Raw genomic sequence first — 14,862 nt, 5'->3', positions numbered from 1 at the left:
ACTTTCTCCTGATTGATGTATTCTCTGTTTATTGAAGAGCTGGAGAGACGGGGAGACTTCTGTTACTGAACAAACCCTCTATAATCTGAATATAACTACCTTTCAACCAATAAATATCACTTACAGTACCTTTTGTGAGAGTCTACAGGCCAGTGCGCTTGGTTCCATTCGTACACTCACACAGTTACAGACCCGTACAGGTCCATAATTTGGACCCAAAGTGATCCCCAGACCCCACGGCGCTGAACAACAGTGAGCATCGTACCACAGTCTTGCAATTCCCCTCACTTGGTTTTGACCTTGTCGTCCAGCACTCGTTTGACCTTGCCGATCATGAAGGTCGCGATGAGCGCGCACGCCACCACCGTTGCGGCGTACAAAACGACGAGGACGGCCGCCTGGTCATCGGCGTGGAGACGGGTGTAGATCGCCCGGCGTCCGGTGTAGTCCAGGTAGGAGGCGTGTATCTGACACATGGTACACAGAACCAGCAGCACGTGGAACAACTGGTGACCCTGACCTGCAGCCGTGGACAACAAAGTGCATAATATAGTATTCAAGTGTTTTCAAATCAGATAAAAGTGCAATATATATATATATATATTGCTGTGTAGAATATTAAAATGAAAATCTGAAATGTATTTTTATTTTAACCCATTCTGACCTGAGATCAGATTCATACGAGGTTTCCACTGGACACACACTGGTCTGATTAACCCATTCTGACCTGAGATCAGATTCTAAAAATGTCAGTCGTTCTTCGATTTTTCAAAAATAGTGGCAGTCTAAGTATAAGACTGCCTACAATATTGTCACTGCTGTATTGTAAGAGAATGCTCATAAGCTGAAGGATGATGAGGCCCATGCTTTGCTCTGGATCGCATTAATATCTTGAACTGAAAAATAGCCGATCTACAAGCTCACAATGAGTTGCGATCTGATATTTTCTGCGAAAGGTTTCCCCACAATACGGATGATGGGTCAGTGTCTCAGTCAGAGGAGGGCTGTGGGTAGTTCAGAAGCCTGCTTAGTCAGTGATAGAGAGGACCAATATAGGAACCCATTTTGGTGTTAGCATCATGTTATGCTTTAACTATTGAAAAATAGCAGATCTACAAGCTCATAGCGCGCCACCGAGTGGCGCGATACGAGCTTGTAGATCTGCTATTTTTAAATAGCTAAAGCATAACGTGATGCTGACACCAAAATGGGTGCCCGGTCAGAATGGGTTAAATGACACGTTAGCTTATAGATCTTTTCACTCTAATTTAAATATGGCTAAAGTGGTTAATACTTGTCCTCCTCTTCCTATACAGACAGTAGTGGAATCAACTCAACAGTACCATATTTATATTTGAAATGTAGTGAAAGTCCTCAGCTTGCTATTAAAGAAAATAAACACAAAACAAAAAATTCAGACCTATGAAATCGCAGCGACCGGGGAAGCAGCGCTCCGGCAGTGGGTTGGTGAAGAAGAACGCACACAGCAGGAAAAAACTAATTTGTCCGAAGTGGAAGAGCAGGGCGGGGTCTTGTTGGTGGTGGGCGTGGTCTTGGTGGGCGTGGTCTTGGTGGGCGTGGTCTTGGTGGCGTGGTGCGTTCCAGGAGTTTAGGAGCCGTTGGAACACGGGACTGGTGTCCCACACGTACGCCAATGCAGACGGAACCACCTGCCCCACCTAGTGGAAGAAAGTATGACTTTTATTATTTTTACTAAAAACCTCACCTCTACCAGTGGTTAATGGATATATTATCATCAGAATTCGGAAGAAGAAAAAAGAAAATGGCTACTCTGGAATTCTCCTTTAAAGGTATATTCAGTGATTTCACTTAATTCAAATATCACTTATTTTTTTGTTTTGTTGTGATAATCCTCCCTACTATAGAGTGTGCTGGCCATATAAGGAGTTCCTCCCTGTCCCCAGTTAACCCCTGGGGGTCAAAAAACCATAGGTTTCGTTTTTGACTCTCTATCCTGATTGGACGAAAGGCTGGGTCCCACAGCCAAAAACGAAACCTAAGGTTTTTTGAGTGAAATCACTGAATATACCTTTAAAGGAGCACTTCAACCATTTTAAACCTATGTTCATATAATTGGTCCTCTCTATCACTGACTAAGCAGGCTTCTGAACTACCCACAGCCCTCCTCTGGCTGAGACACTGACCCACCATCCGTATTGTGGGGAAACCTTTCGCAGAAAATATCAGATTGCGACTCATTGTGAGCTTGTAGATCGGCTATTTTTCAGTTAAAGATATTAATGCGATCCAGAGCAAAGCATGGGCCTCATCATCCTTCGGCTTATGAGCATTCTCTTACAATACAGCAGTGACAATATTGTAGGCAGTCTTATACTTAGACCCTCCTCAATAATGTGTGCAAAAACAATTACAAATACAATAGATCGATTAAAAGTCTAATCATGTAGACTAGATCCGAGATCCACATGTGGAACGATGTGGACTTGATGTGGATCTCAGGCTTCATCCAGCCAAAGTCAACTATGAAGTACCTATTACGTACAAGACCCAGGGCAAACAGAATGAAGTACCTATTACGTACAAGACCCAGGGCAAACAGAATGAAGTACCTATTACGTACAAGACCCAGGGCAAACAGAATGAAGTACCTATTACGTACAAGACCCAGGGCAAACAGAATGAAGTACCTATTACGTACAAGACCCAGGGCAAACAGAATGAAGTACCTATTACGTACAAGACCCAGGGCAAACAGAATGAAGTACCTATTACGTACAAGACCCAGGGCAAACAGAATGAAGTACCTATTACGTACAAGACCCAGGGCAAACAGAATGAAGTACCTATTACGTACAAGACCCAGGGCAAACAGAATGAAGTACCTATTACGTACAAGACCCAGGGCAAACAGAATGAAGTACCTATTACGTACAAGACCCAGGGCAAACAGAATGAAGTACCTATTACATACAAGACCCAGGGCAAACAGAATGAAGTACCTATTACGTACAAGACCCAGGGCAAACAGAACTAAGTACCTATTACGTACAAGACCCAGGGAAAACAGAATGAAGTACCTATTACGTACAAGACCCAGGGCAAACAGAATGAAGTACCTATTACGTACAAGACCCAGGGCAAACAGAATGAAGTACCTATTACATACAAGACCCAGGGCAAACAGAATGAAGTACCTATTACGTACAAGACCCAGGGCAAACAGAATGAAGTACCTATTACGTACAAGACCCAGGGCAAACAGAATTAACCTATTACGTACAAGACCCAGGGCAAACAGAATGAAGTACCTATTACGTACAAGACCCAGGGCAAACAGAATTAACCTATTACGTACAAGACCCAGGGCAAACAGAATGAAGTACCTATTACGTACAAGACCCAGGGCAAACAGAATTAAGTACCTATTACGTACAAGACCCAGGGCAAACAGAATTAACCTATTACGTACAAGACCCAGGGCAAACAGAATGAAGTACCTATTACGTACAAGACCCAGGGCAAACAGAATGAAGTACCTATTACGTACAAGACCCAGGGCGAACAGAATGAAGTACCTATTAGGTACAAGACCCAGGGCAAACAGAACTAAGTACCTATTACGTACAAGACCCAGGGCGAACAGAATGAAGTACCTATTACGTACAAGACCCAGGGCAAACAGAATGAAGTACCTATTACGTACAAGACCCAGGGCAAACAGAATGAAGTACCTATTACGTACAAGACCCAGGGCAAACAGAATGAAGTACCTATTACGTACAAGACCCAGGGCAAACAGAATGAAGTACCTATTACGTACAAGACCCAGGGCAAACAGAATGAAGTACCTATTACGTACAAGACCCAGGGCAAACAGAATGAAGTACCTATTACGTACAAGACCCAGGGCAAACAGAATGAAGTACCTATTACGTACAAGACCCAGGGCAAACAGAATTAATTACGTACAAGACCCAGGGCAAACAGAATGAAGTACCTATTACGTACAAGACCCAGGGCAAACAGAATGAAGTACCTATTACGTACAAGACCCAGGGCAAACAGAATGAAGTACCTACAAGACCCAGGGCAAACAGAATGAAGTACCTATTACGTACAAGACCCAGGGCAAACAGAATGAAGTACCTATTACGTACAAGACCCAGGGCAAACAGAATGAAGTACCTACAAGACCCAGGGCAAACAGAATGAAGTACCTATTACGTACAAGACCCAGGGCAAACAGAATGAAGTACCTACAAGACCCAGGGCAAACAGAATGAAGTACCTATTACGTACAAGACCCAGGGCAAACAGAATGAAGTACCTACAAGACCCAGGGCAAACAGAATGAAGTACCTATTACGTACAAGACCCAGGGCAAACAGAATGAAGTACCTATTACGTACAAGACCCAGGGCAAACAGAATGAAGTACCTATTACGTACAAGACCCAGGGCAAACAGAATGAAGTACCTATTACGTACAAGACCCAGGGCAAACAGAATTAATTACGTACAAGACCCAGGGCAAACAGAATGAAGTACCTATTACGTACAAGACCCAGGGCAAACAGAATGAAGTACCTATTACGTACAAGACCCAGGGCAAACAGAATGAAGTACCTATTACGTACAAGACCCAGGGCAAACAGAATGAAGTACCTACAAGACCCAGGGCAAACAGAATGAAGTACCTATTACGTACAAGACCCAGGGCAAACAGAATGAAGTACCTATTACGTACAAGACCCAGGGCAAACAGAATGAAGTACCTACAAGACCCAGGGCAAACAGAATGAAGTACCTATTACGTACAAGACCCAGGGCAAACAGAATGAAGTACCTACAAGACCCAGGGCAAACAGAATGAAGTACCTATTACGTACAAGACCCAGGGCAAACAGAATGAAGTACCTACAAGACCCAGGGCAAACAGAATGAAGTACCTATTACGTACAAGACCCAGGGCAAACAGAATGAAGTACCTATTACGTACAAGACCCAGGGCAAACAGAATGAAGTACCTATTACGTACAAGACCCAGGGCAAACAGAATGAAGTACCTATTACGTACAAGACCCAGGGCAAACAGAATGAAGTACCTATTACGTACAAGACCCAGGGCAAACAGAATGAAGTACCTATTACGTACAAGACCCAGGGCAAACAGAATTAACCTATTACGTACAAGACCCAGGGCAAACAGAATTAACCTATTACGTACAAGACCCATGCAGGGCAAATAGAAAAGTCACTCGTATAGAGGAACTCTGTGGAACTCCGCTTAAGAACGTATGGGATTTAAACTATAGGGCATTAAGCAACTAGTCGACTAGTTTACTAGTCGGCTAGTAAATCCACTAGTCGACCTTGCTGGTACTAGTTGACTAGTTGATAAGAAAAAAGAAAACAAACGTTTATTTCCTTTATTTTTTCCCCCCGATTTTGTAGGCATCAAAATCAGGTAGATGATAGTTATAGTCACCAATGTACAAATATTTATTTCCAAAAAAATATATATACTGTATAATATGTTATCGTGGGGAAAGCAAAGCTACGTGACATGTTGTGAGCTTGTTGATCTAGTATTAACCACAATAAGTAATGCTGGGGTCAAAGTGGTTCATGTCCACTTGAGAGTAAGTAACAGTACTTGCAGTGGCGTGCACAGACATTTAGAGGGGCAGGTGCTCAAGTGAAAAAAAGGGCACCTTGTGCAGCGCATTTTGGTGCTTAAGCTATTGAAAAATAGCAGATCTACAAGCTCATAGCGCGCCACCGAGTGGCGCGCTACGAGCGGCGCGCTACGAGCTTGTAGGTCTGCTATTTTATTTATTTATCGAAGAACCAGTGCACTGACATAGAAACATAGCTTTAGATTGTGGGGGCGTAAATAATATAGTAGAAGCGTTTTTTATCAAGATTTGATCAATGTCACCGCATGGTCCACACACTACAAATTAAGAAAAAAAAAGAAACCTTTTTTTTCTTCTTTTTTTTTTTAAGAGCACATTGCCAAAAAGGGCAGGGGGTGCTCTAGCACCCCCTAGTGTCTATCTGTGCACGCCACTGAGTACTTGAGTAAAAGCACTTATTGACACCCACCTTGCGCACCCACGGCGGCAGGCTGTGGTTGCGGTACTTTCCGTAGCAGCAGCCCAGGCAGCTCAGGCAGCAGAGGGCGCTGGCGGCCGGCATGAAGACGTCCACGACGCGCCGGTGCCAGCTCTCCTCTACGGCGTAGTAGAAATGCACCACCGCACTGCCGTACTGGGAACCACAACCAGGATGACTGCATTAACATTAATCACATTTGGGGGGGGGGGGGGTTCATCTGTAACTTAATACATTTTAAATGCTATCTTTTGTTAAGTTTTCAATACTTACCATTTCAGTCCTGGACCTGACAAATAATATATATATATATATATAACTAAAACTAATGCTAAAACTATTAAAAAACGAACTAAAACTATTAGTATAAAAAATAAAATAAAAAATAAATAGATCCATCAAATCCACGCTAAAAAAACGACCTAATTGAAATATTCAAAACTACCGGTAATTAAAACTAAAATGAAATGAAAAAAAAATCATCTGTAACTGAATACATTTTAAATGCTATCTTTTGTTAAGTTTTCAATACTTACCTTTTCAGTCCTGGACCTGAAGATAATATATATATAATATATAAAGTAAAACTAAAACTAATGCTAAAACTATAAAAAAAAAACGAACTAAAACTATTAGTATTTTTCAAAAAATAAAAACTAAATAGATCGATCAAATCCACGCTAAAAACGACCTAATTGAAATATTCAAAACTACCGGTAGTTAAAAAACTAAAATGAAATGAAAAAAAAAAAAAATCCCAAACTATCACAACGTTGTTGTTGTATACCTGGTACTGAGCCACGCCCACATAGTCCAGGAAGAAGAACATGTAGTGGCACAGCTCCGACTTGCCCGCCAGGAGGTGGGCAGTGACGCTGCACGCCATATAGCCCCCCGAGGACGCCAGGAGGATCGCCAGCGGCCACGAGTGGGCGTCCGCGAAGAAGTCCACCGTCTCTGCGAGGTGGCGCAGCCTGAGGGCCACCGCCAGCAGCCCGATCAGGTGGCTCCAGATGTTGAGGGTCTCGTTGTGGCGCTGGAACAGCGACAGGAAGTAGTAGCGCCACCGCCGGTGGAGCGGGCGGTACCCGCCGTGGATGTGGCGCTCCCGGAAGAACGGCGGCACCTCGGTGTCCGGCAGCGTACCGGGCATGGAGGAGGAGGGCACCGCCTCGGTCAGCATGCGGGGCACCTGCCTCACCTGCCAAATGTGCATTTCCCCCATTAGGGCTGTATTTTGCGTGTCTTAAGTACCAGGTCTTATTCCCTAACTTGAGTAAACTAAAGACCTGGAGGCGTGATCAATGCTCTTTGGCCACTCAGAATAGCCAAATGGCATTGATCACGCCTGAGGATCACTGGTTTAAACAACATTAGGAGAAAAGCCCAAATAACCACTTTAGAAACAAGAAAAGCAACCAGACCCACGTCTAATCGTTATGCGCTGAGTGTTTTTAGGTCAAGGGGCTTAATAGCAAATTGCGCAAAGCGAAAATAATTAACATATGGACACTCCCACAATGCTAAAATATTCAGGAACGCCGTATGCCATATGTGTGTGCGTTCAACACGGGCCGATATACCTTTCATAATACGATTGTGCGCAGAGCGAGGGCAATTTATGTATTACCCCATTGTAAAACGGTTCTTCAAAATGGCACCCTTAGGGGTCGATTTAGGACTTCTATGTTACTTACTTCTATATTACTAATCTAATTACAGTATTATGATCTGGGGGCGTGTAGTATGTCATATTGCAATTTTGGGCATGTTAAGAAGCGCTTTTGACACCCCGCGGAGTGCGCAAAACGGCCTTGAATTAGTCATGGGTGTGTTTAAGGCGTGTTTGAGACGTACCCAATCAACATGTCCGTACTATTCTCTTTACCAGTCAGCTGATGTCACATACGGAATGCGCACTTTGGGGGTCGTGGTATGACATTTCTTCAGGCTGGCACCATAGAAGACATGACATGCCTTTGTCACATTTGGGTTAATTATTCCTATTGCACTGCATGCTGTCACCTTTATGCCTCAAAAGAACAGACCCACCTTTCAGATCGGAATGGAATTGCGAGTAGATAGCAGCATATTGGCAAATTGCCAATCCATGCGTAATTAATTAATTCGATAACGATAGAACCATGTACCATACAGCGAATGAAAGCAAGATTCATAAGGAATATGGAGATTTTTACATTTAATAAAACGGTTGAGAAATGAGAGAACCATGAGTGTTTATAGGCTAATATCAACGTTTTTTTATGAAAGACCAAACGGGCTGTGAACTTGAAGAGCTCAATCACCATCCCGACACGGAAGAAATATAGCCTAGTGCATGCATGTATATGCACTGTTGCACTTGCACACAGTAGCCTACACACGCTCTTTATTTGTTTCTATTGAAAAACACCAGTAAAATAACGTTTATTATATTTTATTTCATTCAAGTCACGACGAAGGAATGAGTTGAATGCGATGGTATGGTCTTCGCTGAGTTCGCTCGTAGCATTTTATTGAAGAAGACTTGAATCGGGTGTGATACAGCATATGAAAGCACATTTCCCACGGATTATGGAGATGTTTTTATTTATTTTTAAGGTTGAGAAATGAAAGAATTATGGCCGTTTCTAATCTCAACATTTTTTTTTAAAAGACGCAAAACTGCCATGTCTCATAGAAACAAGTAAATAGGTCTATAAAAATAAGCGCATATAACAGGGGTCTGTAACCTATTTTAAATGAAGTGCCATGTTTTTATTTTCTAAATAGTGAGTCTGCCATATCCAGATTAATTTGAATGACACCACATTAAAATAAAAAAACATATTTTGATTGTCCACAAATATAAAGTTCTTCCTTCTTTTTAAATATGTTCTTGCACATTGTTATAATGATCATTATATATCCCCCTGCAGTCAGAGTTCATAGTTTTAATGAATGAATGTGATGCATTGTGAGCTGGTATAGATCTGCTATTTTCAAAAGTAATCTTTTTATTAAATTTTTGGATTAGCTGTCCTTAGTTGGGCAAATGCATTCATCTGGGGATCCTTGACATGGGAATGTGCTGTGTGACGATCACTGGTTTAAACAACATTAGGAGAAAAGCCCAAATAACCACTTTAGAAACAAGAAAAGCAACCACACAAAGCAACTTTACAGAAAAATAAGCCGCTTATAATAAACAGACATGGCAACACTCTACCAGCCTTCCAGAGCCGCTCAAGTGTCAAATCAAACAGTGCTTTTTGCGTTTATGAGGTGGTCAGACCCACGTCTAATCGTTATGCGCTGAGTGTCTTTAGGTCAAGGGGCTTAATAGCAAATTGCGCAAAGCGAGAATAATTAACATATGGACACTCCCACAATGCTAAAATATTCAGGGACGCGGTATGCCAAATGTGTGTGCGTTCAACACGGGCCGAGTGCGTTCAACACGGGCCGATATGCCTTTCATAATACGAATGTGCGCAGAGCGAGGCCAATTTATGTATCACGACCTGGTAAACTGCACCTTCAAAATCGACCTGTTAGTCTCTTATTATAGATAGGCCTATAGCAACTACACTTGCAATTTCCCAGAATTGCACCTTACTAGTTTTAATTAGCTTTTTTACTTTTAGTATTTGGTTATTTATTGGTTTTATGAGTTTTTATTTATTTATTATTGTTAATAGTCAGGTGCGAGATTGGACACGGTCATAAAGCAAATAATAGCGCTTTTCTAGGTAATCAAAGTCGCTTTACAATACAAAGATTTTTTTATTTTATTTTTTTGGAAAAACTATGGGCCGGATCTACCAGGGGCCGGATCTGCCCAGGGGCCCTTGGACATCAGGGGGCCCTAAAAAAAACAGAATTGTACTAGAAAAAGTGCCCTTCTGGGCACAGGTCTCCACCAGGATAGGAATGTAGGACATTGCAGCTTGCCTTCATCTGGTGGTTGGATAAAAGGGCAACAAAAGTAAACTAGTGGGAATGTGCGTGCACAATTTCACGGAAATCACGCAATGTGTTCATGATTTGCAGCATTTTGTTTGAAACTGAGCACTCCTGTGAACTTTGGAAGCCAATCTTAACCAATCAGGATGGAGTCTGAGAAATCTGAAAGACCCGTTTCGTTGAATGGCTCTAGAGAGACTGTGTACCAATTTGCGCGATGTTTGGACAAAATCTGTAGGTGTACTGTGCAAAAACTTGTTTTGCACAAAGCGGCCTCCTGGTGGCGCTATAACAGGCCGTTCTGGAAATTGGAGGCAGAGGTTCATCGTTGGCATCCAGGGAGTGTGTGTGCAAAATTTGGCATCGACCAGGTTAACGGTGCCGGAGATTAGCTGCTCACGGACACACACACACACACACACACGGACGGACGGACGGACACACGGACGGACGGACGGAGTGCAAAACATACTCTCCCCCCATGCCTTCGGCCTGGTGGAGACAATAAATTATGTCTAAAACCAAAGGTCAAAATGTGTGTTTCATTGTTGGTGAGAATGCAGCTGGAAAGTGTCGTTTTGTGTAAAGCAGCAACAATGCGCTAGATGGATGATGTTTATGGTGAGTTGGGCTCACTGGGCCGTGTGAGGTCAGGTGACAGGTGGAGAAGGTGTGAGGTCAGGTGTGAGGTCATGTCACGTGTGAGGTCAGGTGACAGGTCAGGTGGAGAAGTGATCTTGATGGAATACAAGACGTGCGTCCGCCATCCGGCATTGCTTTGTTTACATTCAGAATATAACTATATATATTCATAATAACTATATAATAATAACTATCTAATAACTCTTGTTACCTGCTGAACATTGATGAAGAGACGGCTGATTCTCTCCATGAAGATTGTAGCCATGATGGAGAGCAGGAGGAGGAGGGGCCCCTAGCTGAGGCCAGGGGCCAGTTGCCTGCTGGAGGGGCCGAAGGAATGGGGGAGGGGTGTAGGAAGGGCCCCTGGGGGCCAGTCGACTGCTGGAGGGGCCGAAGGAATGGGGGAGGGGTGTATAGGAAGGGCCCCTGGGGGCCAGTCGACTGCTGTCAAGAAAATAAAAGCATTGTTATGTCACTCATTGTGGAACTGGAAAAACCACAAATGTTAACAGTGGATTAACAAGTTTAAAATTTGCTTCTCTATTTTGGGCGTGTCATTCAAATTCAAATAATAATAATGGTGCAGGGGTTATCAATATGCCCGATAAATGTGTTCGTGGCAAAGACTTGGTCTTGTCTGTGGCAAATTATAAAAAAAATTCACCATTATGATGTTCTCGTTTCGATCATAAGACACAATTACTGAATGTCAGTCTCCAGGTTTTCTACAGAATATGACACTTATTTACTAAAGGAAAGGAAAGGTACTATGTTTACCCAGGGTAACTGGACTAAGGAAAGGAAAGGTACTATGTTTACCCAGGGTAACTGGACTAAGGAAAGGAAAGGTACTATGTTTACCCAGGGTAACTGGACTAAGGAAAGGAAAGGTACTATGTTTACCCAGGGTAACTGGACTAAGGAAAGGAAAGGTACTATGTTTACCCAGGGTAACTGGACTAAGGAAAGGAAAGGTACTATGTTTACCCAGGGTAACTGGACTAAGGAAAGGAAAGGTACTATGTTTACCCAGGGTAACTGGACTATAAGCTCAAGAACTTGTTTACAGCCAGGCCCTGCTCATAGAACATTTCATGGTAGGGGGTTCAATGCCTTGTCCATAAAGGGCACTTCAGCGGTGGTAATTTTAATGTGCCGGTCCGGGGATACGAACTATAGCGACCTTCCGATATCAAGACCGCTCCGCAAACCGTTCGGCCACCGCTGCCGCATACTACGAGTCCGACACTATATTAGGAGTTCATTCAAGGCTATATCTCTTTATGTGTTTCTTTCTGGTCTGGTCATAATTATTATTGTCCACTCATTTTGTATGCAGTCCATGGCAAAAAATGGAATCTTGTCAAAAATGTCCACCACGATGACCCCTCCCCTGCCCACTACCACCACGGAGGTTGTGGGTTCTAATCCACCGTGGTGCATCCGGCTTTGTCGGGGAGGGATGAGGGGTGATATTTGTCGTTGCATGTACTCCTATGGGGAGTGTCGGGCGGGAGGAGTAAGACGGAGGCCCTCGTGGTGCATGGGGGCTCCTCTGGCAGGTGCAGTATAGGCAGTGGCGTGCACAGATAGACACTAGGGGGTGCTAGAGCACCCCCTGCCCTTTTGGCAATGTGCTCTTAAAAAAAATAAAAATAAAATAATTTTTTTTCTTAATTTGTAGTGTGTGGACCACGTGGTGACATTGATCAAATCTTGATAAAAAAACGCTTCTACTATATTATTTAGGCCCCCACAATCTAAAGCTATGTTTCTATGTCAGTGGTTCTTCGATAAAAAAAATAGCAGACCTACAAGCTCGTAGCGCGCGCTATGAGCTTGTAGATCTGCTATTTTTCAATAGCTAAAGCACCAAAATGGGTTCCCGCCCCAAAATGCGCTGCACAAGGTGCCCTTTTTTTCACTTGAGCACCTGCCCCTCTAAATGTCTGTGCACGCCACTGAGTATAGGTCAGAGTAGGTCGGATATGACAGCATGCGGTCAGTGACAACACAGAAATGTGCGTGGGGAGGAATGAATTGGCTTAACGACTAAATTGGGGAGAAAAAGAGGTACAAAATAATTGGCAAGAAGGAAAAAAGGCAAAAGGAAAACAACGTTAAAGCAACATGTCAGTCCATGTGAGTGGACCATAATATATGGGCAACTAGCGGCCCGCACTTTCACTTAACCCATTCTGACCGGGCACCCATTTTGGTGTCAGCATCATGTTATGCTTTAGCTATTGAAAAATAGCAGATCTACAAGCTCATATCGCGCCACAGAGTGGCGCGATATGAGCTTGTAGGTCTGCTATTTTTTGAAAAATCGAAGAACGACTGACATTTCTAGAATCTGACCTCAGGTCAGAATGGGTTGATCAGACCAGTGTGTGTCCAGCGGAAACCTCGTATGAATCTGATCTCAGGTCAGAATGGGTTCGTCAGACCAGTGTGTGTCCAGCGGAAACCTCGTTATGAATCTGATCTCAGGTCAGAATGGGTTAATGTGGTTATATCCCAATACTGATGTATACTAATTTCAGCTGTTACAATTCCAAACATGCAAACATGGCCTGCTTTAGTTACTTCTAGTCTTTTATAATATAGTTCTATATTTATTATATTGTCTTTTTAATGTTCAAGAAGTTCATACAGTTGCCCTCTCCATCATCAAAGTTGCGCAGCCCACGTACCCTGATGTGGACCTTGATTCCTGCCACCAAAATGTGGAACGCCCTACCAACAGTCATTAAGACATGTGAATCATCAGCATCTTGCAATGGGTCTGCAATGGGTCTGGTCCACAAGATTCGATACACCACCAAGATACCCATGTGTACCTGTCTAAATACTTCCTTAATGTAAACGAAGTCCACACCCACAACACCAGAGGGAGTGCAACAAACCATGTACAACCCAGATTCGGCACAAACAAGGGACTAAATTATTTTCGCTCCTATGCCACCAAAATGTGGAACGCCCTACCAACAGTCATTAAGACATGTGAATCCCTTGACTCCTTCAAAACCGCTCTCAAAGGGCACCTATACGGATGGCTGCAATTCGAAACTGGCCTCTGTAGAATCTGAATCCCCCCCCCCCCCCACCCCATTTCCCCTCACTGTATATGTATCCTTTCCCTTTTTGCTTCCTATATGATGAATTCCTGTTCTGTTCTTTAGCTACATAGAAGTGTCTATTTGTATGTCTCTAAATGTTTTGATGAATTGAACAATGTGGACCCTGTTGTAAACAAGTGTAATGCTTAATTGGGTCGTCCACTCACAGTTAACAGTCTTTGTATTGAGTTTGTGCTTAAAATGTACTGTCAATTCTACAAACTGTTAATAAATATTTCAATCAATCAATCAAAAACCAGCCACCAGGCAACATACCATCATTGTCATTATACAAATGACAAACTTTAATTACAAATCACAAAAAATACAAAAACATTTAAGAGATAAGTTTACCTTTAAATGAAGTATATCCTCTTTAGTTGGGTTTATATCTCTACTTGTGTCTTCTGACTCTTCTCTTACAGATGGAGTAGTAATAAACTCCCCCAGGCATCGCTGCAGCCTAAATAAGACTATAGTTAACTCTTGTCAAAGCCTGATAAAAAAAAAGAATACAATACAAATATGACAAGGTCAGAAGGCTATAACTTGTAAAAATCAGTTTCGCCCAGTCCATTCGGCGCCCACGGTCTTAAAACAAACACATTTTTTTTAGATAAACAGCGAGTCCGGTTCCTTCAACGCTGCAAGGTGTCCAGTGTCACGCTGCAACACTTCGCCGTAAATCGGTGTGGCGCGCGGTGGGGAGGAGGAAAATAGCAGATCTGCAAGCTCACAACGCGCCGCGAACGCGACGCGTTGTGAGCTTGCAGATCGGCTATTTGACGGCGCACGACCGCCGTGGTACGGCAAAAAGTGTATTACGCAGATTACGCACAAAGAAGGCGGGGACGCTTCTTTTCCAGTCAAAAAAGGGGAATAAAAATGCTGCCTATTATTATTATTATTTTGTAGAAGACAAAAACAGGAGGCTCAATTCGTTTGTAAAATTGTGAACAGAAAAAAAAAAACTTGAATAGCCTAATAATGCAATTGATTGATTGATTGAAATATTTATTAACAGTTTGTAGAATTTACAGTACATTTTAAGCACA

General features: G+C 42.9%; 1 protein-coding gene across 2 annotated transcripts; it reads right to left on the bottom strand.

Annotated features, from left to right (window-relative positions):
* Positions 1-221: 221 nt before the first annotated feature.
* Positions 222-14,443, bottom strand: LOC310860477 (membrane progestin receptor alpha-B-like). Of its 2 annotated transcripts, none has more exons than XM_083767419.1 (6): positions 14,162-14,443; positions 10,897-11,066; positions 6,886-7,299; positions 6,090-6,254; positions 1,421-1,679; positions 222-520 (listed from the first exon to the last, which is right to left on the bottom strand). In XM_083767419.1, exons 2-6 carry the CDS (start codon positions 10,948-10,950, stop codon positions 285-287), a joined length of 1,128 nt encoding a protein of 375 aa, XP_083623545.1. In that variant the 5' UTR covers positions 10,951-11,066; positions 14,162-14,443; the 3' UTR covers positions 222-284. The 2 variants fall into 2 exon arrangements, with proteins under 2 accessions (XP_083623545.1, XP_083623546.1); XM_083767420.1 differs by having other exon boundaries at positions 10,897-11,063.
* Positions 14,444-14,862: the final 419 nt, after the last annotated feature.

This window comes from Protomyctophum parallelum (assembly GCF_964188405.1).
Source record: "Protomyctophum parallelum genome assembly, chromosome: 1".
In the NCBI taxonomy this organism is placed as follows: domain Eukaryota; kingdom Metazoa; phylum Chordata; class Actinopteri; order Myctophiformes; family Myctophidae; genus Protomyctophum; species Protomyctophum parallelum.
Note: the sequence above shows the minus strand (reverse complement) of the source record. Positions and strands in the feature narration are given on the sequence as shown.

What these genes read in the sequence shown, in the direction of transcription:
- LOC310860477 (XM_083767419.1), bottom strand. Translation starts at nt 10,950, where the DNA reads ATGGCTACAATCTTCATGGAGAGAATCAGCCGTCTCTTCATCAATGTT. An exon ending in TGGGCGTGGCTCAGTACCAG is followed by an intron (nt 6,255 to 6,885) that starts GTATACAACAAC and finishes TGTGGTTCCCAG; the next exon opens with TACGGCAGTGCGGTGGTGCA. An exon ending in TGCCGCCGTGGGTGCGCAAG is followed by an intron (nt 1,680 to 6,089) that starts GTGGGTGTCAAT and finishes TTCTTCCACTAG; the next exon opens with GTGGGGCAGGTGGTTCCGTC.